At 39.6% G+C, this 26202-nt stretch overlaps 1 protein-coding gene across 2 annotated transcripts in view; it reads right to left on the minus strand.

Moving 5' to 3' along the window:
- plxna4 (plexin A4) overlaps positions 1 to 26202 on the minus strand; it is a 239693-nt gene that overhangs the window by 70446 nt on the left and 143045 nt on the right. For both annotated transcript variants that reach the window (XM_063500354.1, XM_063500353.1), the window contains exons 5-7: positions 21830 to 21930; positions 4151 to 4274; positions 690 to 843 (exon numbers count right to left, since the gene is read on the minus strand). In XM_063500354.1, the coding sequence (XP_063356424.1) occupies positions 690 to 843; positions 4151 to 4274; positions 21830 to 21930 (379 nt within the window). The remainder of the gene's footprint in view (positions 1 to 689; positions 844 to 4150; positions 4275 to 21829; positions 21931 to 26202) is intronic.

Raw genomic sequence — 26202 nt, forward strand, 5'->3', positions numbered from 1 at the left:
CATAAATGGTAGCATTACAGCCGAATCCTAATATTTTTTGTTCTCTATTTCTTCTTTTAGAAAGAAAAATCAAGGGATGGCACTTTCATTATCTCAACACGAGGACACGTAAGCGTTGGTGAAGGATCAACTGCCTGCAGACAGACCTTCCCAGATGGGAGTTTTCTCAATTAGAACAAGCTTGGCCACCCAAGAGAGAGAAGGACAGGGTTATCAAAAGAAAAACTCCATGTAAATGAAAATGATCAGTAAGGCAGTGGTACACAGGGAAACTGTCCACAGAGACTATATTATCTCTAGGCTACATGTTAGCTGAAATGCTGTAGTAAAACCACACTGTGAAGTGTGATTTTCTGCTTTTTACACCGAGGTTAACTAGGGTCCCGTAACTCCCTCTAGAGCGTATTCATGTTAAGGTAGGAGAGAAGAAAAATCACACATTCAGACAAATAACTAATGTTCATTCAATTACTAAACATATCCTAAGGCAGTGCTTCAAGGCCTGCTGAGTTACTGATGGCAATGAGAAAACAAAAATTCACAGAACACTCATTGCCCTAGGACAAGCATGCTTCTGACAGAAGGGAGAATATCCAGATGTGCAAGTACCTGACAGTCATTCAAGTCCTAATCTAATACGTGATGACTCCAGTCTTCTTCTTTTTTTTTTTTTTTTTTTTTTTTTTTACCTTTGTCAACGATTATTCGTGGCATTTCCTTTTCAGCGGGCGAGGAGCACTTTATCCGATTTCCCTCCACCAAGCCATTCATCTCAGCCAGGTTCTCAAATGTACAGTTGACACCTGCAGAGAGTTCTGGAACATTATGGGCTTCCAACACCAACTGCAGAAAGGGAAAGAAAAGTGATACAAGCCGTCAGGATATTATAAAAGAGATTAAGGCCAGCTAAAGCTAACACATACATGAGAGCACGAAAGCCAGTTTAAAACATACATGATGACTCATATCCAGGTGCATTTTATAGCTGCCCTGCGGTCTAAGATAAACAAGTGAGACAAACAAGATAAACAAGCCCTAAATGTAATTTTATGGCTGACACACATCTGTGAGAACTTCACATTTTCAGATATGACTGCTGAGGAGGGAACTCATGCAAGGTCACTGCAGAGTAAAGATCAATCAGCACAGTGGTCAGTGGCCAGAGGGGACACTGGGAGGGTTCTTGAACCAGGTGTCAGGTGCATATCCTGGCTGAATGTCCACACAACATGGACACCCTCTAATGCATTAAGACATAAAACTGAAATCAGTTCCATCTTAACAGGCTGTATCCAACTGCCAAGAGCACTGATACCTTTCTAGTCACCTTTCATTATGCCTTGTGGCATTGTATGAGCTACATTGATTTTTCAGTTCCACATTAAATTCCTGGCTGTCTGGCTCTTTGAGAACAAAAGGTGTTGTGGTATAAAATGTTTTGGAAAAGGTGAATAAAATGATAAAAACAGAAAACTCAAATTCAAAGTAAAACTCAAAGTGCAGGATGAACTATTAGTGAGAAGATGAAATAGTGAGAGTGCTGGCACACAGGGTGCTGGACAGCAAGTGAAAAGAAGACTTTTGAAATAAAGAATGCAAATTCCTCCTCTTCATTTGAAAATGCTATGTAAGCTCTTTCAGCTTCTCAGGGAAAAAAGGCTTCAGGTGAACTAGTGACAGCGTGAGACAGAAAAATTACTCCGTGGATAAAAGGAAGAGAAAAAAAAAATAAAACAAACAGACTTGGGGAGGCAGATGGAGAGGGGTCAAGACCGAAATATACATACTGACGGAAAACTGTGTCTGCAAGGGGGCTTTGGTCCAGGCATTGATTTGAGGCGTAGACTATAGTAGACTTGCAATGTGGTGTTGAAAGCTGCCTCAGCGCCAAAGAAGGGCTGACCTGAGCTGTTTTTATATTGCTATTTAATGGGTACTGGTGTGAATAGATACACAACATCCAGCATAAAGGTGGACACTGCATGACTTTTCTCTCTCTCACCTCCTTTATTTCTCTTCTTCTTTATTTATTTTTCCTTTTAAGAAGGAAAGGCGGACAGATGTAGAGTTCCCTCAATTACATTTAGAGCCGAGCCGCAGCAGTGATGCATGAGTATGGAAATAACATACTCATCTTTAATAGGAACAGCCGACAAACGCGCGCGCACAAATGCCCTCCGGTAGTTTATAAAACACCATGCCTGATGCTGAGAATATGTGTTGCTGTTCATCTTAGATGGGTGAAAAATATCCTCGCTGCAGAGAGGATTTATTCAAACGCAGTCAACGCTACAGAGAAGACTGACTTAAACTTTATATCTTCTTATGTTTATTATTAAGCAAGCTTTAAATCAGACATGATTGTTTTATTTATGACCTTTTATGTCCAGAAGAGTGACATAAAAGTAAGATCTAAACTTAAGAGTACATTATTGCTGCATCGCATCTGGCATATAAAAAAAAAACATCTATGGAAATATCAACCATATAAGCAACAATTAGCTCTTAAAAGCCCAGCTGCAATAGAGCAATTTCATTTTATAATAACTTCCACTCGCGTTTCCTCTTGATTTGCTAACTTCTGCACCCACACACAGCAAAGCAATGTAGGGAGAAAATTAAGAAAATGAAACAGAATTACGATATATAAAAAGACTACATCCTCTGTGTGTGTGAAAACTGCATGACACAGCTGTTCCATCTGTGCCTCTAGAAGCATAATAGTATTATAATGAGCACAACCCCTTCTTCCTCCAGTGTTGGGCTGTGATCAGCCAGATATATTTTTGATGACTTTTGAGGCAGATCCATAAGGAGTCCCTAAAACTATTTGCTCAGAAAGTTATTTTCTGGAGCTTCTGGAGCTTAGAAAATAATGGCTTTGTCTAGAGTAGGTCCAACTTCAGCGGTGATGTGTACCTGTTTCTGTCAAGAATTTCTAAGCCTTATCTTTCTGAACAAATATTTAAGAACAAAAAGGTCAAACAAGAGCCTTTGTCTGTTAGGCAGAAGCCCCTGGATGGGATATGTCTGGCAAAAGGTTAAACACTTGAAAGGCTTGAGCAACAACGCGTGCGCGCGCACACACACACACACACATAAATATCATTTTTGTGTTGCAGAGGAATTCTTCAAACCAAAAAAAAAAAAAAAAAAAAAATGCAATCCGCACGTGACCCTTGATGCAATGGAGATCTGTCATGCTGACTGCACTTTACGAGTTAAAATTGCACCGGGTACAGTAAGGTAAGTGGAATATTTATACTATATAACACACAGTGTTACTGCAGTACTTTCTAGTAGCGTCAAAGATGCTGACATTTAAAAACATTAGCCTCTTGATCCTGTTCAAATCAAAGAAAAAAAAAGATTTTGTGTCGTGGTGAAAGCTGACAAGGGGATACACCGAGATAGTTCGAGTGCTTGTGTTTCTCCAGTTTCTGCAGAGACATATTTTTGTTGCAATGGATCACAGCCTCTTTGCACACCAATCAATACACTTAAACAATAAAAAACAATTCAGACCCTTTAAATCTGGCAGCTGTTTGAGAATGAAACATCCAGGGGGAAAAGTGGTGCATTTGGCTGCCAACAATCACAATAAACACAGCCGAGCTAAACTATACTCTGTCAATGATTGTTGACATTTGTTGGGAGACCATTTCGTTGGACGGGATTGTAAGTTGTGAGGTCAGGATTTGAGGAATGCCTGCTGGCAGTCAGTAAAATCATATAAAGCAGGATTACAGAGTTAAAACAAGCTACTAATCAGTATTTAGAGCATAATTCCACCATATTACAAATTATGCTTGAGAGTGTGATATTGTCAATCTGCCAGACAAGATATTCTCACCAGCAACTTCTTCAGTTATCCTCACTTTCTATTGCATTGTGGCTCCAGTAAAGCAAATGCACGTTTGGCTGCTAAAAATTTTCCATATGCAGTCAGAGAAAGATATATTTAATTACTTCAATTTAAAATGTGACTAAATTTAATCTTCCAAGTGACACAAAGAGGAAACTGATGCCTGTTAGTAAAGGACATGTAACACACAAAGGGAAAAACACAAAGTTTGCGCATCTAAAGCCCCAAACAAGCCTTTGTTTCCATTTCAGGGTATCTGATTCAGTGAATTTGTTTTCCACTCACCGTGACACTAAACTGGGACACGGAGATGTTGTTTGGATGGACACTGAGACGCACACACTGCTTGATGTCGGATGCAAAGCGCCGGGGCTCTGATGAGCGCTCACATTTCTCCTTTCTGGCACACCTGGAAAAAGAACAACAACAGGGAGTGTTATTCATGGAGACAAATACACACATGCTTATTGACATATGCATGCCTGCAGTAACCTGACCAGGGCTTACCCCTTTCCACCTGTTGGCATCTGGGAAAAAGAGAATGTCCCTCCCCCTCCCCGACAGTTGGTGCTATACACATTTATCATATTTCCTCTCTGGCAGCGTACCAGCCTCAGTGTTCAGTGAATGGAAGGCTGGTCACCACAGGGCCGGGAGCAGTTACATTTAAAACAATGGTTGCTCTATATGTGGAAGTGGAGACGGCCCATTGGGAAAGAGGTAGTAGTCCTCTTCTTTGCAAAGCCATCTTAATGACTGGCATTCATGGGCAGTGCCAAATGCAGGTGGATATGTGGATGTTGTTTGGGACGTGGGATGGATTACTTCTGTCTAATCCAGTAGAATACAGCGTTTTGGGGAGCTGGAGGACTGGACCATTTGTGGTGTAAGAGGAGTTTACTGACTCATGTTCCAAAAACAATCCCTTGATAGATTACAAGGTCATTTCCCATAGCTGGGCGATCTAAATGAGTTCGTAATTAAAGGAGTATGAGAAGCGCAACTCGTTCTCACCAAAACTGCTGCAGTGGAAAGTTTTCACATTAAAAATTCCAGTAGAAGTGGCTGGCAAACACATTTTTTTAAACTGTTGTTAAATATATGCTTGGTGAGAAATTCTAAGTGAAAAAAATGAGCCCCTGACTGTAATATCACCTCAACCTTCTTCTCTACACAAACACCCACGCGCTCTTGTTCTAATCTAATCCCCTCATAAACTTATTCACGTTTAATCCCCTATTGATTTAGACAAAAACTTTCTGTGCAATTAACAACCTGGAAAATCCAGAGAGCGCCCTAAAACTCCTTTAGAGGAATAAAAAGGCTGAAAAGAAAGGAAGAGGCCTTAATGAACGAATGAAAGAAAGACTTTCGAGGTGGTTGACGTCTGAGATACAGTAATACCTTATGCAGAAAGAGGCTTTTTTCTCCTGAATTGGACAGACAGAAGGAGGGTGGGTTTTGACCTGACATGAGCATTGTAAAGTTAAGCGGCCTAACGTGCTGCAAAGAAGACAGACAAAGAAAATGAAAAGAAATAATCTGTTCGAGAAAGGCACAGAACAGGAGGAGGGGTAAAGAGCGCTGCCGAGAGGGAAACAGAGAGAGAGAGAGAGAGAGAGAGAGAGAGAGAGAGAGAGAGTGTGTGGAAAAGAAAGCATAAGAGAAGCACGACTTAAAGGAATGCAACCATTGTTGGCTTTCTGTGAAGCTTTCCCTTCTAAGCTGGTTTGAGTAGGGGTTTAATCGCTTCAGGTTCCTTTGTGCTTTTCAATCACTGATGTCTGTGCCTCCTCTTCTAGCACTGATTTAATAAGGCCGCATCATATAAGCAACCCCCCAGGCAAACAACCCACATAACCCCCCCCCGCCAAAAAAAAGCACACTTTCACCGACAAACACTGATCAACCACGACATTAAAAGTGCTGACAGGTGCGGTGTGTGACATGGATCATCTCATTAGCATGCAAAGTTCTGCAGGAAAACCTTGGGTTCTGGCATTATGCGGATCTTACTTTGTACTCTGACAGATACCACCCACGTAAACATTGCTGCAGACCAAGCAACACAATATTGGACAGGCAGTTTTAGCTTTGCAGCAACATTCAAAATTAGATATAGTGTTACATGCGTACCATTAGCTTCTGTTTTGATTCATATTTTAAGCAGCATTCCAACTTTTTTGGAAATAAGGTTCTAAATACTTGCTTTGTATGCACTTTTGTGCCCATAATGATGTTTGTCTTTGTGTGCGTTCCTTAACAGTGTCACGGTACATTGTGTTTTGGTAGAAAAACATGCATTTCATGCCAAAATCGCTGGCTGTATTGCATTATTAACATTAACTGGCACAATCTCTTTAAGTGAATCATCACTATGCATGATTGCATCATTACTAAATTCAATTCAGGCCTAATACATTTAGAAAATGTTCAACAGACAGAACAATTCCTTAAAATTTCAAAAAAGGAATTAGATGTCCTCCCACAAATGACACATCCTTGAAGATGAACTGACCGACCTACATCTGGAGTTGTTGTTCTTCCTCCCCCCCCCCCCCCCCTTCTTTTCTATAATATAGTAACTCCAATCTCTACAGCACAGTTACAGTGAAAACATTGCAGAAAAAGTCACCAGACTTTTCAAAATGACCAATAAAACAAACCCTAGTAGCATTTTGATTTATGAGGGACAAGCTCAGGGTTGATAAATATCTGCTGTCCCTTGCTGAACCTTATTATGACCCAGATTTATGACATCATCTTTATGAGACTCTTGCTGCTGTAAATGACAGTGGTGGAGATGATGATGATGATGTAGGAACACAACAGTAAAGAGAATGAAACAGAGTAAACAGGACAAGATGCAAGGATGTGTAAATGCTGATTTTGCAGTGAATAACATTTTCAAATTTTACAGTTTTCTTTTTATGTGTTCGTTGAATTGTTTATTTTTGTCCAATATTCACATCTACCAAGATTTGCAGCTGATGTTTTATCATCCGCAGGACTTATAATGCATCTTAATGCAGTTATAAGACATAACGATGCAGTATGAGTGGATGGTTGCAACAACAAGACCTGGCATAGCTGGACTGGGACTTGTTAATACAGGATTATGAGACAAGATATGATCCTCTACTTTAAAAAGTGGACAGGGGGCAATTTGTTTTGGTTGTTATGTGCAGTGAAGATGGATTAAAAAAAAAAAGAAATATCCTGACTCACTGAATTTAATCTGCTATAGATTAATTTCACACCTATAGAGAAATATAGAATACATATAAGTATTTGTACTCTGTAAGACCACATTATTCCAGTAAATCAAATCTGTTGTCATGTGTAAAGTATGATGCCAGTGATTAAAAAAATGAATACAATTAATTCATTTTTGATTACATTTATTTTCAGGATTATGTGTTTTGTGACAGTCCTAAAAAAAGTGCAGAGGTGTTGAAATACTGCAGCTCAAACATCACCGCCTGACCAACACAGCATCAACACCTTATCTCTCACTACAAAACACACAAAGATGGTTATTATTATCCATCATTTTGTGATGATCAGTTTCATTCATGGTGACTGCTGTTATTCTAATAGTGTCTGATAGCAATTAAATGCCTGCCTTTGTTATTTAACAGCTGGGGTTAAGGTAATAGCTCACTAAAGCATAACTAAGAATATTTACAGGAGATTTGTAACATTTCGTTTGCATGTGATTACCAGCTTTTATTAATAAACTGAAAAAAATAAAAAATAGAAGGAATGGAGAATTCTATTTTTTCTTCAGGACTTTGAAGGGAAAAGTCACTTTCACCTTGGTCAAAGTGAACATTTTACTTTTGCCTTCAGCTCTTGCATCTGCATGAGATGCTATTCGTTTGATGGAAGGAGATGCTTAACATTGAGAACACTTTTGTTTTTTATATATCACAAACAATCCTGCTGTATTTACTTTTAAATTTTATTTTTCTGGTTATTCATAAGTAGCCCTATCTATATAATGTGTGGGTAAACTGAAATAGCTTCTGTTAATGTTGAAAATATTTTTCATGATCACGATTAAATTGGTTTTGGGTAGATCATCAGACATGTATCCAAGCTATTCAACATCCCTCAACTTGTTTACTGATCTTCTGTTAAGCTGTTTATGGGAAGTGTGGGTCTATAAATGTTGCCAAAGACAATGTTATAAGATTGTTTGTTGTAAAGCTACTATTTAAACAAACGGTACGCACTAAATCACAAGATGAACTAGAAAGAAAGGGTCTCTTTTTGCAAGAGTGTTTCTAATTTCTAGAACAGTTTCACTTTGGCTTTCTCTGGCCTTGCAGGAACTGTATATTGCATCTCCACTTCAGAGTCTTAAGGTCACAGAATTGCTGAGCAGGTTTAAAAAAAACAAAGGGGTCAAATAATTTCTGTTTGAGTTCAACAATGCAGAGAAAGTGACTCAAGAGAAGAGGGAAGCTACCGATTTTTTTTAATCTACCTTCCTAATAATGGGCAATAGAGCTGATGTCTCAAGTTTTTGTGTTCATCGAGATCACTGGCATGGTGGAGGGCTACACCAACAAAACACAGGGTCGCTCTAGAATCATCATTTTCTTAAAACACAATGCAATGTCACCCACCAATCACGCAAACATTCAGATCAAATTAAGTTTTGTTTTTCAGATGCACTTTTAGGAGAATGGACTATTATGTGTTGTTAAGACTGTGTTTTGTCTGGTTCATCTTCCACCAGCACACAGTCACATTTTATACCAATGCTCTGTTTAGTTTGATTAAATAAAACCTCCTTTTACTTTATTCACTCCCAGCAGAGAATCCTACTGAGATGCTAGTGGGTGACCAGTTAACAGATGCATATGAATATTTTCATTTACCAAATGGTCTTGCATCCTGATTGAATCTCTAGGATAACTACACACATTGGCTATGTCCATGCCGGGAGAGGGGAGAATTTATGTGGCCGTTTGGTGACTTGGGACTTTACTGAAAGGATGTTTAAGATAATGCCTTACATGGTTTAACTGATGTAAGTGATGGGCATTATCAGAGGAAAGCACTGGATAATTGTTTTCAATTACGTTCCACGCGGACCCTGAAAGGAAAGAAAGATTGCATCATTTGTAACAATATGTAACAATCTCACCCTTTTGTAAACATCAAAGAATAGAACATTTAGAGGACCCCCGAGATCAAAGTGATTTAGATTTCAAATAGCACTCATAAAAAGCTTGACTCAGGCTATCTTTTCCCCTTTTTTTCCAGAGAATTAGACGTCCAACATCTATTCATTTGGATAGTAAACACTGCTGTTGTGAAGAGCTGTTTGACTGACTGGCAATGACACGTTATGAAAGAACAAGCTGAAAGGATTAGATGGGCCCTGAATGAAAACTAATCTGCACTCTTGTTTCTCCCAGCCTTTGATAAGGTGACACAATTATAGAGAGAGAGTGGGCAAAGGGCACCGAAGGATTTTTTTTTAGCTTTGGCAACTGTTGATGAGGCTGTCACAGCTATTAAAAGCAAGACAACCTTATGGACAATACATTTCACCACAAAATATTTATCATAGCTACAGTATTGTATGCAACATATACATACAAGCCAGAAAAATAGATACATAGTCAACACTAAGAGATGAATTAAAATGACATGCATATGATTTTACCATGTACCATTTAGCTTAAAAAGGTGACATGATTGATGTCATGTCATCGCAAAAACACAATGGGCAAAGGTAATATAAATTGTGTACAATATTCCTTTGTACTTTAAAGCATTAAATAAGGCACATTGTACTTATTATGAATTAAAATACTTTAATTTGATAGGATTTGTTATATATTACCCACAATTTTTTGTTATATTAACTGTTGTTTGTGGTGATTCAATGCCCTACAAATAGCCACTCTGTAGTCCAACTAAAAACCAATTACTGTGCTAACCATGCATCATCAGACACCATATAGAAGTCTATACATACTAATAGCCTCGGCCTATATAAACTACCTTAGAGCAGGGGCTATGTCACAGTGATTCAGTCAAATGACACTTCAACATTTAAGGTGGCTACATCTCACGCTTGCACGAACGCAGCTAAACACACACGAACACACGCAAGAGTAAGTGTACCTCCTCCTGCTATCATTAAGAGTGGTGGTCCACAGAGCAGAAATCCGCATGAAGGGGCTGGCGGGAGAGTTATTACTTGGCCCACTGGCCATGACCCTGTTACTCCGGTTTGTGTGAACCGGTTTGTGTGCACACACGTGCACACACAGACACACACACACACACACACACAATCTGTCTTTTATAAGGCCATACTTGAAGACACAGAAATTGCAGAATCTCTGCCCCAGGTCTAGAAATCTCTGAGCTATCCCCTTTGCATACCACTGGTGCAAGAACACCAACTGAGTAGAAAATTATACAGTAAGACTGCTCCTTTGCACAGGTTTAAAGCTGTATGAGACTTTTTTTTAAAAAGAACCTATTAAAGTATATATAAACTGGAATTACTAGCAAGCATTTGCATACCATAAATATGTAAACAGTTTGAAATGCTTTAATATGTGACCACCAAAGACTATCTGATGACAAAATATTTTTGCTAAACATCGTGATACCAAAGTGCTCACAAAGCTCACAATTTGGATATAAAGTCGCTGCAATATTTAATTCTATAATAGGGTCAAATGTAATTCGTGATGGACGACCGGAAAACAAAAAAGTGAGGAAAGGAGAGGCTGACGTTACCAATATTCTAAATGGGTGTCATTAGCTCAAACTCCTCCAACAACCTATAAATCTTAAAACACAAAAAACCCCAAAAAGATGCTAGCACTAGGCGGTGATTAAATTTTGGCAGCATCAGCCCTGGCCTCTGTGGATCAATGAGCAGCTATTTCTCTGCCATGACTTTTAGTGCTATGCAAATTTAGCAGTAGTCAAAAGACACGGCAACAACATCTTACTCTCTCACTTCCACACACTAACAAACAAACAGTCCCCTGGTAGAAACAGGCGGCGGTGACATGATGTGACAGGTTTATTAGGCTGTCGTTTTAATCGTGTTTGATGTGACTCCTGGCCCAGATAATGCCATTAGACCATACCAGGTATGCTGGTTAGCTGAGTGCATGTGAGAAGGCAGAAACCAAGTAATTAGTGATATTATACTTTTTTAAACCTATATTTTTTTACTTTGTCACAGGAAGTCTTATGATTATCATCTTTAAGCACCCATAGTGAGCAAAGCAAATGCGATACTTTAGATGGAATAAAGTACGCGATGGATTTAAAAGCCAATACTGGAACAGTTTTGAAATGGCTCATATATCACTGTCCTGTTACGACATCAACACAGTTTGACCTGGCATTCATAAAATAGAAACCAAGACAAAGAAAAACATTAGTTTACTATTGCTGTGCATCTACAGTATTTCCAGAGGTGTTTTCACGTTTTAGGTTCCATGTTGATGTTTTCATACTTGCCTTTAAGGGTGACAACATGGTTCTTTTCAATGGAGTTTCAACAGTGCACTCAGCTTTCATCTTTATCTACAGTACATTGTATTATTTTCCTTCATGTGTGCAACTATAGATAGGAGCATATGATACTATTGATTCAGGCAGTCGATATACAGCCTGTGGTGTTAAGGTGCGTTTATTCACGGTCACAAAGCTGTTTCTGACTGGGAACATTGACAAAACAAGTACATGTATGACATATTTAAAATGAACCCATCTCAGAAAGCACTGCTTTTGAAATGGTCTTGCCTATTGCATATTCTCAACACAATCTCATACTTTACTGTGAACATTTCCTTTTCACCTAGTCTCAATTTGAACTAACAAGGAGCTAGTCCATGCAGCATATTAATAGCTGGCTTTGTTCACTGTGAGGAGCACGCTCATCATCTGAGGTATGCATGAACAAAAGAGCACAAAATATGGTTCAACTACTGAGTTAAAAAAAAAAAAAATCATACCCCACAATCCCAAATTTGGTTAGCAAATACACCAACTTTTTTTTGCATATAGTCATCTAAAATCAGCTAATTACACATAATATATCAAGACTAAATATAGATCAAGCGATTCAGCCTTTCAATGTATGATTTAGAAGAGCAAATGAACACACTGGTGACATTAATGCTGAAACATCAGTAGGGATTACTGTTGGATTATATAACAAGGTTATTATGTTGTGACTTAGCTCTTGTTGCCATAGAAACAGCTATGTGACGGGACATGTGAAGTGATTTACCTGAGTACGATTTCCCAGAGGTGATCTCTCATATGGTCTCTGTGTGTGTGTGTGAGTGTGTGTGTGAGAGAGTGTGTGTGCTTGTGAGTGTGTGTGTTTACCCTCACATCCTCATCAAGATTACCAGCTTACAGAGTTTAATTTACTTAACCAGAATATTTCTAATCCCTCCTCATTTTTGCTGTGAATTTATAATCAACCTCTTTCTCCCTTCCTCAGTTTACCTCATCACTTGGAATACATCACCATATATCTTTACTTCCTTTGACTCTTGCCATGTCTCTCATTCAATCGTCTCTGTCTCATGTCAGTTACTGTGTCTGGTTCATGCTCTGCCAGACAAAGGCAAGACACCTTCACCACTATGAGGGTGTGCTTATGTCCATTTCCCAGTGTCTGTGCTTCCCTGTGTGTGGCGGAGTGACAAAAGGTGACAGTGAGCAATGGTCCTGACTTAAAAGTGGGTGTGCTTGCTTGCGGATGTGTGTTGGGGTTAGGTAGATTGGTTTGCGTGTGTGTGTGTGTGTGTGTGTGTGTCTTCACACAATGATGGTGACAGTTGAGAGGGAACTGGGATGTGCAGAATTCCGTTCCATCCTGATGCCCCTGTCACTTCTTGGCCTTGTTCCCTTCCCCTCAACTTCCCTTCGCACCCACCAAGAGGTGAGGGTGAGGGGTGAAATCAGTCGCCCATACACAGGGGGTGGCCATCCTCCCCTGGGCACAGACATCAGAGCAGTGCCACAGATCCAAGAATCTCAAGATCAAAGAAACAACTGCATACATTTGACTCTGAGAGTTGGTCAAGTCATCTTTAGGACTTTAACAAACTGAGTACAACTTCTTAAACATTGATCTTAGCAGTGCATTAAGAAGTGATTGACACAAATTTCAAATAGCTCGTGTCTATATATCTATATGATACAAGAATAAGACTTTCTAGCCATTTACCTTCACTGGAGTCCTATCAATGACTGGATATGCTCATACAGTCTAACTTTCCAGAAGATGGATTTTTATAAAGACTCCATTTTCTCTCAGTTAGCTTATAGCTGTACAAAATATATTTACAAGTACATTCACAAAATATATACACCTCATAGGCATAGTCAAAAAGTTCTGTGAACTCTGAGATGACCGAAACGGGACTTCTAAAAAAGCAGAAGTGCAGGCACATGGAGAACAGCACAACTTTATGCACCTCATATATTGTGCCACTTCCTCTTGGGATAAACTGGTGCCAAATATTGAATACTGTTCTTAAAACATGCAGGCATTCTACACGCTTTCATCCAATAATTTCCAGACAGCAGGGGGAACACAAATCATTAGATGTGAGACATTATATGAATTACATAATAGTGTTAACGCACAGTCACAGACACTGACACCACAGTGCTATAATCAAATAATTCTTGACTGTCATCTTTTCTTGGATGCCTTTCCATCTCCAATTACACAGATACCAGGAGACATATTGGATAATTGTTTTAGAGTATATTGAGTATTCCTGAATATTTGTATCATGGTGCCATCATTATCATGGGACACATTATATTACATTGAGACTTGCTTTGTGATTGCAACCCTAAAAGACTAGACTGCATAACATCACTGCTGTTGTGAAAAAAAGAATAAAGGGATGTATTGGAATTAATAGAATTTCAGCCTACTTGATCTTGGGAACACTGCAACTAAAGGTGCTTAAAGGTGTTAGGCCAACTGCTAAATTTGATGCCTTTTAATATTGCAAAAACTTTCTTTTTGTGTTGACAGTCACTGTCCCTGCTAACAATATATTTCAAAGCACTTAGAGCTGTCCTCCAGGGGCAGGTTAGTGGTCGTTGCAACCAAACACAATGAGTCTATGGCGGCATGCTAATTGTGGCACTGCAGTTTAATTAGCATTAGTGCGGCATACCACAGTAATGAGCATACTGAGGTAATGGATGGCTGTGAACACAGCGACAGGTAGTGGTGGTGTAGAATTAATGTGTGGGTGAGAGAGGGGAGAAAGAGAGAGAGAAAAAAAAACGTTCAACGGATCTGCCAATTAGCTTTTCCCTCCGAAAAGGTTATTCGTTTGACAGCACCAAAGATGTCTTGGGAATACAAAGGATTGAAGGGGCAAGGAGCTTGCAGCATGACTTGCAAGATTTATCAGCCATTTTGTGTTTACTTATGACTTCCTGAACTTTTTGTATCAGCCTAATAAGCTTGTACATATGCTAGACAACTGTTTATGGAGACGTGATTGTGTGACACTGGCATACAACTGCATAGAAGCATTTAGATTTATGTTATCCGTCATTTACTATGAAACATAGTGGTACTCTAAAGACAATATAAGTTGTGGGCTTGTAAAATTTTACAAGTTTCAAGCAAATTGACATTTTTAGTAGCAGTATCATGTGGGTCCACTGATTCATTAGGGTGCCCCAGTATAATCACAGTTTACCTGTAGAGATTTACTACTGGTTGTACTGTCAGACCTTATCTGATAAGCTAGAACATGACATCTGGCTATTGCCAGAAGCATGACATTACTTCTCCCATTCCCATTAGTGTGCAAAAATCCCAAGCCATCTCTGATTTCTTTATGTTTTGCTCACAAAATTAGAAATAGATGCAGTGATTTATTTAAAAGTATTTGTAAACTAGAAACTAGTGTTTCAAATATCCATCCATCCATCCATCCGCTTCCGCTTATCCTTTTCAGGGTCGCGGGGGGTGCTGGAGCCTATCCCAGCTGTCATAGGGCGAGAGGCGGGGTACACCCTTGACAGGTCGCCAGTCTGTCGCAGGGCTAACACACAGAGACAGACAACCATTCGTGCTCACATTCACTCGCGCATTCACACCTATGGGCAATTTGGATTAATCAATTAACCTATCCCCACAAGCTGTTGGGGGGATAGTGTTTCAAATATATAAATATAAAAGTTAACGATATTTGGTATGATGACTTTTGTTTCTCAATACAGCCTGAACTCTTTTAGACAAGCAAGTAATCTTCAGAAATAGTTCTCCAGGATTCTCGAAGGACATTCAACCTCTTTTTTAGATGTTAGCTGCCTTTTATTCTGTTCTCTGTCAAGATGATCCCACACTGCTTCAATAATTTTGTGGTCTGGGCTCTGTCCATTGTCATACTGAAAAATGATGCCATTGCCAATCAGATACTTTTTCGATGGTGTTACATGGCAGAGTAAAATCTGAAGTTACTTTTCTGCATTAATAATTCCATCAGTTTTGACAAGATCTCCAGGATCACTGGCTCAAATGCAGCTCCCAAACCATGACAGCCTTTAGCCTCCACAGACGGGTGCAGAAACTCACTGTACCTCTCTCTTGACCTGCGTACATATTGACAATGGTTGAACTAAAAATTTCCAATTTGTTGTCACTGATTTTTCATCCAATTCTTATTTAATTTGACATACCTCATCCTGTTCTCCCGGTTACCCTTCTTTATAATTGGCTTCTTGACAGCCACACTTCCACTGAGACCATTTTCAATGAGGCTTCAGTGAAAAGTAGATGGGTCAGTTGAAAGGAGTTGCATCTCCTAGGACCTGTGTCAGGTCTTTGTTGCATTTTTTTCCTCATTTCTTAAGGAAATTACTTTAAAATACGAGTCATCTGCTGTAGATATTTTTTTTTAGCCCTGGCACTTCTAGTTTTTGTTTAAAAACGCTTTGGGAATACCTTCTTCGTGCAAAAATGTGTTTATGTCTGTCATCTAATGTTATCTATGGTCATTTAATAACTAAATTAGTATCAAACAACTAATTCAGAAAGACCGGTGCACAGAAGGAGAAAAAATTTTCTTGAAAATATCTAAAAATATATACATATATATTTTAAAAATACATTTAACTAAGCAACTGAGAACAAATTATGTTTTTGTGACAGGCCGGTATTAACAATGTGTCAAATACAATTTAAAATAGCTTTTTTTTTTTTTGTTATGTGTGAAAACAACAATGATTCATCTCTTGAATTAAGCAACTTATTTATGCTTGAATGATTCATACGTGAGTGTTAAGTGGCTTAACAAAAAACCAAAACCCCCTTCAAATAGTCAGGCACAAGGGCTGGATTGAAAATGGGTGGAAAAAGCAGCCAAACACCAACTTCAAAAGACTTTGAGAAAGGCTGAAGAACAACACCACTTTAAAACTGACAAGAAAGTCTTGCTCCATTGAAACAAAATATAAAGAAGTGAAGGGTAGTTCAAGATTTTTGCATAGTACTGTGCAGTGCACTCACACCTGACACAGATCAAATGGGCAAAAATATGCAAAAATAAAAATGTAAAATAGAGTAAAACACATTTAAAATTATGACAAATAAATAAAAAATGCACACTGTAAGTGGACTAGTGGAAGTAACGGTAACACATACGAACGTGCCCAGGAAGAATATAGTGTATGATAACTCTGCTGGAGATGGAGTGTGATTTGAATGGTGATAGTGGAAAGAGGTAAGAGTAGGAGGAGAATAAGAAAATGAAAAAGTGAGAAAAGTGACAAGGAGAGAGTGATTTCAGTGCTCTGGGAATATTACCAATATCACAGCCAAAAGCAGAGATTGAGATATGTCAAACCAATTATTAATGTGAAGATATCTCAACATTAGCACGACTTGTTTCGAATTGACACTGATATCACAGAGGAATGTGTGATATTCTCAAAATCCATGCCAAATATGATGACATTCATTTTGACAATGGTACTTCTCCAAATATGGTTTCCAATCTGTCTGGCTGTCATGCACGATAGGCGTGTTGACAGCGTAGTTAACCACTTACAAAACTGACAGCTGACAGACTGGCATTACAGGGGGTAACATAACCACAACGTGGCTGTAACATTTTGTTATATTGGCTCCCTGCAGAAGTGCTTCTGCTTTACTTGGAAGGGTTGATGTGTGGATGGAAGTAACAGAAAACTTAATAAGCCCTATCAGACTAGCATGTACCAAAAAAACCAGTGTAAACGCGGTTGAATATAACAAGTATTGACTAATTTGTCAAATTCTGACATTTAAAGATAAATCTTTTTAAAAGTGACTTGTTTTGAAAGTGAAATGTTTTCACTCTGCAGCGTAGAATAAATAATGTAATGCATGCATGTAGGAATGCATTTATGGTTGCTTCTACCCATATGGATACAGGAAGCCTATAATATGCTCACTCTTCTGTAGGAGGCTTTGCCCTGATTGACAGTGTGTGGTATTCAATGTCAATGGTAAAAGAGTAGGGGAAAAAAGAAAATGATGAAAAGGAGGAGCTGCTTCGATTCAAAACTTTCCTTTCACCTGCTGAGTTTGACAGGCATTAGCATACGTTGTGCATCTTGGCAGAAGATGGCATGAGACGGCCAAGTCTGTTTAGTTGACAGGTGAGGCTCAAGGTTTAGTGAGTCCTCCCCATGGGGAGGGGTGAGGGAGGGGGGTGTCTGATGTAAATTTTGATGGATCTAAACATATATAGTGGGGTTTAAGGGATTTTGCAACTAGTAGGATAAATGGAAGCATATGTCTTCACGCAGCCGTGTGCATTCAAAGTCAAACATGTGAGTAATTATTGAAGATATTTGTCTTTCTAAACAAATGGTCAGTGTATGTCAAGGACATGACTGCTATCAGAGAAGCAGACACACACACACAAGCAGGTGCACCATCCACTCCTGTTGATTTCCTCTCCTGTAATATTGATTGCCTTTCTCCTCTTCCCCTGGTGTTCTCTCTAACAGCTCCTCTCACCGATCTATAGAGTAAATAAAGGCAATGCTGATAGAGAAGGAGTGTGTATATGTGTGTGTGTGTGTGTGTAAGAGAGAGAGAAAGAGAGAGAGAGAGAGAGAGTGTGAGTGTGCGTGTGAGGGAGTGAGAGAGAGCAAGAGAGCTTGCAATTCTGTTTTTTCTCGGACCAGTGAGGTGATTTCAAGGTTGATTGGAAAAACAAACTATCTGGAAGAACACTTTTGAAGAGGAACCGCTTGCTATCCTTCCACTCAACACCCCTCTTTCCAGCACAAAGTGAGTGTGGGTGGGAGACCGTGTATGAGTCTGAGCTCTTCCTGATTCGGCCCTTTTGCTTTACGTTTGCTATATGTTATTAGGCCTTTGCTATGTGTGTTCAAGTCTCTGATCTGTTGTCAGTGTACTAGGCAGGGTGCCTGCTTTTATCCTTTGTAAAAATATCTTCAGGCTTGGCCAGACCAGGAAAAGCATTTCACAGGATAGCGCTGCATTGAGTGTGAAGGCAGACACAAGCTCTATATTCCTATATTTATGTTTTTCCCTGCAGACTTTTCCTGAGGCTTTACATCATTAAACTGTTGTCATTCGCTTACGGAGCTTACTGGTTTTCACTTCATATCATAATGCTAGGTTAATCACTTCTATGATTGAGCAGGACTTGTGACCGATCACAGAGGGAAATGGAGGATTTTGTGCTTGTCGTTAAATCATTACTTTAGTAAATATGCCGCATACAAGCAGATAGGCGAAGGTTGCAAGCTATACAGGCTTGTTTTGGTTTTATTTAACAGCTTTCACAATTAGAAAATACGTTTGAAAATGTGCAAACTTTACTGTTCAGTTTTGAGCTGTTGTATAGTTAGTAAATAACATATCAGTCCTTTTTGACTAAACTACTTCTTTGAGCAACAGTACTTTATGTTCAGAATCCACCGATCGACTCTTGCATGCAGCTATCCATCAATAATTGTTCCTATTTTGTGTTACAACAGAAATATGGTTCAGCCAAGACAATAAAGCGGAGGTGAGTGAAGAATGAAAGAAAAACGTTAAACATTTCTGTCTTCTGAATATCAAACAGTTCAGCTTTCATTGCTGAGATGCCTGAAGAAAAGTGCTTTGGATCAGCCATGTGTGCATTTTTGTGTATGAGTGTACCAGACCTACACAACAAGGACAGGCTAACAGTCATGCTACCTTGCAAAATAAACCCTAGTTCTCCCACTTTCTTTGTCCTTCAGCCTATTTAACTTGTAAAGCTTCCTTTTTTGTTTTGGATAATTGAAAAGTGGCCATACAAAACGACTATTAAAAGTATAGAAAACTGGAAAAAAGGACATTTTAAAAATACTCTTGAGAAAGTATTACATTTTATTAAGAACTACTGCTAAATGTGAAGATTGGCCATGTGTCTGTGTAAACACTTTTTCTTTTTGGAGGTCTGCTGGGATGTTGTCTATCAGGCTGTGAATCAGGCCTGTTAATGGCTTTGCACTACTACTGACCTCACATTAAATAAAGTGGGTAGGAAGGAGTGGAAAGATACATACACAATATTAACAGACTGGATACATGCTTCAGGACCTTCAAAGCATAATTTTCAAGCCCATGTCATCTCAGTGGATTTTTATGTTTCCAGACACATAATTATTTTCCAATTATCCTCTAGAGACCATTAAAAGTAACATGTTTATGTGGACTACAGAGTATATTATGGTGTGTAATGCATTTGTATCTACACACGTATATTTGCATGAGCGACGGCACAATCCATGCACAGCAGTCAGTAATTAGTTGTCTGTGGTGTATTAGTAAATATACCCAACAGCTACATCCATTCTCCATTGTTTTAACATGAAGTTTACAAGTCTGTTATTAAACTTTGTTTTGCAATTTTCTCAAACAATCAAGAAAAAATTCAATGGTTAGGAAAAAAACACAGCAATAATGGCCTAAATTTGGTAAATTAGGGAGCTATACAATAAATAAATTAACAGGCTAATAAAACAATAGCAGTGGTTGTGGCAGGAGTATAAAGTCCTGTCTACCCTGTGGTCGAGGTGGAACTCGGGGGGGGTTTCAATTACACCAGGACCAAGTTAAGAATTCACATGCTGGGGGTTTGAAAGCAGTAAGGAGGATGGACTTTGAGAAAGGTGAACCTGTGGTCGATCAGTCCCAATGGGTTGTGCATTTTATATTTTGTGCCTGTGTGCTACCGGGGTGAAGCGCTCTGTCTAAATGACAGAATGTGTGAGTGCTGATGGGTGCGCACAGGCTCACACACCAAACACAAACTCACATGCACGCAGCACACCTGTAATCTCTTTTTCCTGCCCTTGTGATGGTCAAACGTCTAGACACCTGAGATCGACTCAAGAGGCACTTTGGTTATTTTCTCGCTCTCTTTGGGTTCTATTCTTGTTTTCGGTGACTTGACACTAACTCTCAAGCAACAAGGGCTTGTGTGTGAGCATTCATGGCTTATATGTGTGTGTTAAGACAGAGGTGAGCTGAAAGGGCTAAGTGTGACAGACCAATCTGTAACCACCCATTTCCTCTGACTGTTAGGATACGAAAAAACTTAATGGGTTTGTAAGCACACATAAATCCATACTTAAACAGTACATATTACCACACATAGTGAATTGGTAATCGTGATGGAAATTAAATGTATGGTTGGAATTACTATATGTGTGTGACCTTGCTTATAACTTCTAATTTGTGGCGCTCAAATGAGTGTTCACAGGCTGCATCCTATGTGCATCCTCTATTTTTATTTCTTATGTTCTGTTGCACAAACAGATACTTTTTTCGCCCCCCTTTCAGACACACTCACTCCCTGATCATTGAATATGTCATGATATCCTTGATACCTTGAGTGTTTCTTAGAATTTGCCAGTATCTATTCTTTACTATTCTGTTCCCTTAGCTCTCTCTTTATGACCTTGCCATTCATCTGTTATTCCCTTCATCTGTCCATCTTCACTTCTCTGCAGCTTTCAGTATGTTCCTCTCACACTCACCCTGCTTCTCTGCCCTCACTGTGTCCTCTCAGTGCCAGCAGGGATGAAGGTGCTAAATGTACTCAGTCTCACTGATACACACACCTACGCACATTTACACACACTCTACCCCAGGGCTAGAACCAACACAAGAAACCAATTTTCAATTTACAGTGGAGTGGGAAATCTCCCTGCCCACAGCAAGCACTATCTCCCTCCCATCTTGAGGGACAAGGGTTTGACAGCAGCTGGGGTGTTTGCGAATTTGTGCTTATCTATGTGTGCATGCTTGTGCATTTCAAGGAAACAATGAGGGAGACGGTCTTAAAAGCAGAAGCAATAAGAAAAGAGAAGAGGAAGGGGAACAGGGCGCAAGAAAAAGTAAATCATTTGTTTTTAATGAACTAATCTTGGAGATGTCATTCAACAGTTTTCTACAATAAAAGAAGCTATCACTTGCCTAGTGTCAACCGGGCTTGGTGCCCACTGGCAGTGCCCACCAGTATCTGTGCTCTCACCAGGTTCTAGTTTCAGGGGTAGTAAACAATGCCAGTGGTTAGGTTTGGTAATGGATCTAAAGGGTGGGGTGGGGGGTTGTTGGCAAAAGGCTGATTCCCCAGGAAAGCAATCTGAGACTTGGCCTGCGCTGGCTTCAGGTGTCCCTAAAAGCTAAAAGACTGCAAAGGATGGAATGCTGGGCATGGACCCAGGCGCCACATAGAGGTAGGGGAGTCTAACAACCCAAACACAACCCAAACACCCTCAAAATGTCTGGTATGTTGGAGGCATAACAAATGAAAGAGAAGCAACTGAGCAAATACAGTATTTGTATGCATCAGGGGTAAGCAGGAAAGACAGAAATGCATGTGTGTTTAGGTCTGAGAGAGTTCTAACAGGACTTACATGTTGTGCAGAACACACCAGCCACAGTGGGGATCTCCGGATCCAAGACATTCGCTGCAGGTTGTGTATTGACCACACGCCTCCACTGGGATCCTCGACAGCTGCAATGAGATACAAATATCATTAACATACAGCAGAAAGCTGTGTGGCTGCATGAATAATGCGAAGATGAGCAGAAATACCAAAAGGAGAACATTACCACATGACACAGAGAGGGCCTGAAACTAGTGAAAGTGATATATAATATTCCAAAACAAAACAGAAACACTGTGTTCAGGTTTTGGCAGAAAGACATAATGATACATTTTCAAGACATCAAATAAGAAAGTGCAGTGAGCAGGAATCTTTGGATAATGGTATCATAGACAGCTTCTTCAGATCAGGGATACCGCTGTTGCAATCAGCAGTATCTGTCTGCTGTATGGTCAAGGTAAGTGTAGGTGCAGAGGTGACGGTGATAGTAACGCCTTTTACTGAAAACATAATATATAATACATTGTTACCAAGTTATTGTTTCCATCTGGGATGACTCAGATCAACACAAAATGATCATTAAAACAATTATGTTAGTTGTAAATTGTCTCTATTAAACACAATTACATCATGAAGATGTGGAAGATTCAATCAAAGCTTTCCTTTTATCCTGATTTACGCAACAGCCTGAAAAACAAATCCATCTAAAACACTAGTTTTACCCACTATACTGTATACACACATTAACCATAAATTCTTTTAGTTTCATGACCGATTTCTATTAAAATGTTATTTCTCGACAGCTCCCCCGTAGCTCCGATCGACCTTGTTCCATATGGGAAACTTGGCCACTTGGGACAGCCGTCCATCCATTATGATGTATAGCCTTGCCAATTCAAAGTGGCATTGACTGGCACTGATTGGCATGGGCCATGAGTGACCGAGCACAAGGGGCAAAGCTGAGGTAGATCTCGGGCTGTCCCCCTCCTCTTGTCTCCATGGTAACTGCATGGTGCAATAATAGGTGTTGCTGGCACTTTTGATAAATGAGCCGTCATTGGTAGATGACCGCTGTCACTCAGGCTGCTCTGTGATGACAGCCAAGAAAGAGAGACAACATCGTCGGTGTTGGACCGATGTGGGTAAAAAGGTGCACATGTGCTTGCATACTTCTGGAATTAGTAAAAAATAGTGGAAAAAAATTGTTAGAAGATAGGTACAAATAATTTTTTTTGCTTTTAACATCCAAGTTGAGTTTCTTCAACTTTTTCTCTCATGAAACTTAAAAAAATTGTTTCTTTTATTTTAAAACCAACTATCACTGTGTGTCATCCAGTGATAGTGTACATCCACTGGACCTAGTTTCAAGAAAGTCTCGAAAATTGGCAGTCATTTTGGTAACACCTCAAAGCAATTATTGTACTATCTAAATGAAAAGGGAGACAGTTAGAAGAAATGCAATGTCCAATGAGATATAAAAAATGCATGCTGTCAAATCTGTTATATTCATTAACTGACTCTTCAAACTAAACCACAAATGTCATGCTAATTCATGCTATGAATATAATTAGACACGAAAAAAAAGTATACTATCATACTGTTTGCTATTTTTAACAAGTACAGGTATGGCTGCCATCACACAATTGAATCTATGGGGTGCATGTGTCAGTGCAACACGACTGACTCATATGGTTCCCTGTTCAGCTTTTAATTGGCTCTTCAGGGGCAGGGCCAGTACACCTTTACCATTACAGAATTCTCCAGTGCATATTTATTAAGGATTCTTTGAGTGATTCACTGAAGATTTATCATGGAAAGGACAAAAGTAAGTCTTACATCAAAATACTCAATAGACTTATTATACCTTTGCTGAATACTAAAACCCATTATCCTGGATACCCGAGAGACATTACATTTATAGCAAAAAGAATTACAAAAATATAGATAGAGAAGTTTGAGTAAATGGTCAGCTCAAGCGCAACTTGCTAAAGAAAACATGGATTTAATGCCCTGCTCGCAAGTACTAATGCAGTCATGGTGAGTACTGATGTAATTTAGGTCTTAAATCAACCACCTACAATATGAACTGAGGATCAAACTGTTTTGCATACTGCTCTCTCTCTGTGTACCTCTGGATATATGAGATGTAATTATACATGTCGTTGCAGCACATTTTACTGACTAAATTCCATATTTGAGGGTATGAAAAGGACCATAATTAAACCATGCAATGTAGGGCATGACAGAATGTAACAAGAGATCAGAAATGCCTGTGCCTAGCGGTATCTCTAAAGCACAGCCTGCCACTGACGGCGGTTCTCTCTGTTGGGCTATCACACAGCACATCTCTGCCTGACAGCCTCTCTCAAATAATAATAATAAAAAAAACCCCCACACAAGTCAAGTCAGTTTTGCTCACACTCATGGTCATATTTCAAGACATATGCACACTGATGCACAAGAACCACAGAGATCCACATACAGTACTACTGGAGTCAAACAGTGACGCATGACGGAGAAACTCTAAAAAACATACTAGTGCATTGTTCCTTCTCTTTCTCGCGACATTTATGCATCTTTGCAAGTACTATAAATAGCATACTCGCTTGCAAACACACACACACACATACACACACACACACACTCTAAAACAGATTCACACACAGCTGAATAAATTCAGAGGGGGCGTATTTCCTTGTCAAAGTCAAGAGGAATCCAGCTTGCTATTACAGATTAGAGACAAAGCACTTCTGTGTGCTAAGCTTGTGTCTGCTCTAGGAAAAAAAATAGCTAGTATGTTTTGCCCTCCCTACTGTGTAGAGGCATATTTGCATTAGGTAGATAAAGAGAATAAGTTTGAGATGGAATCGGGGAGATAGTGGAGAAATGGTGTGTGCACATGATCAAACTCAACACTGATCGTCATTGCACGGTGCATCTTGCAAGATAGATTTCCTGCTTTCCTGTCACTCTCCACTGGGCCTGCACCTCCTCCTGCAATCCAGCACTGCCTCGCCCCACTGCCAGCTGAAATAAGCTCTTAGTCACTAAAGAGAAAGGCCATTGTGATAGCCTATAGTGGGATTTCAGCTCCAAAAAGCCTTATCATAAGAGTATATGAAACCACGATTTCTCTTTGCCGGTGCATGCGCGTATTTATGTCATCTACGTGGCCGTGACACGCCATCAAGTGGTTTGTCACCTTGTGATCTGCCATAGAAGCTAAGCACCCAGACAGAACTGTAGCAAAAGATGCCACCATATCTTTACAATTTAACACTTCATCAGTGGCAGATATGCTGATACACACATCGCCCACAACTATACACCTACACAAAAAAAACCTCACATGGAATTAAACTTCGATTATAATGGAATGAACCTCCTGATGCCTATCAGCGCCTCAGATGCCTGCATCTGGGGAGATGGTTTTATTGAACAGATAAAACATACACACAAACAAAGCCAAACACACACCACCATTCAGAGCATGGCAAAAGCGATGGGTGCCGATGTGGCTCCTCTGTTCCAGAGCACACATCCTGATATCATTCATTCTCCCTCTGTTTCTATCTGTCTGTCTCTGTCACTCAGATGCTCTGAGGTGTGTAAGATCATACATTCATCATCTCTCCAGAGCCTCGCTCCTCTATTGGACACACACACACACACACACACACTTTAGCGGGCAATACTTTTGTCTCCTCTTTTATCAAAAAATTGAGGGATTTGGTGGCTAAACGACCCAATGCACCCCTTGTCCCTCTCATCTCGATATCACATTCATTTCATGCTATCTTCTTCGTGGGCTTTGCCAGTGAGACGACCATTACGGCTCGCAGTCTCTCCACTATGACCGTGCTATCATATCAGCAGGGATAAATACAAAGGATGGGGTGCATGGCATTTATAATTCCCTCCGTGTTTCAGGTGAGTAAATGACAGCCATTACACCCTGCACTCTCCCTCCTTTCACAATAGGGAGAGATGGAGGCTGCTGAATATAATCATGCTTTTTAAAAAAGGCAGAGATCACAGAAGTACTTGATACCCTAATGTGTGGGGAGGAAGATGAAGACGCACTTGATCATTTACTGTGGTGGCACAATGGCATCAAATTATATATGCAGTTTATATATGTAAGATGGGTATCAAGGAAATTGGGGTGTCAGGGTGGGGGCCTTTGCATCTTCAAATTTTTACTTTAAAACCTTAATCATTCCACTAAGGAAAGACTGACTTTGTTTTTCTTTGCTCCCTCTTTTACTCTGACTCCCCTTCTTCTTACACAATGCCAGGGGCATCCAAGTCAACCTGCAATGGGGAAAGTGATCATTTATTAAATCGGCAGAGACTTTTATTATCAACTAATTCTTCAGCCTAATCTCTGTTCCTCTCTT

Source organism: Pelmatolapia mariae, linkage group LG17 (genome assembly GCF_036321145.2).
Source record: "Pelmatolapia mariae isolate MD_Pm_ZW linkage group LG17, Pm_UMD_F_2, whole genome shotgun sequence".
Classification (NCBI taxonomy): Eukaryota; Metazoa; Chordata; class Actinopteri; order Cichliformes; family Cichlidae; genus Pelmatolapia; species Pelmatolapia mariae.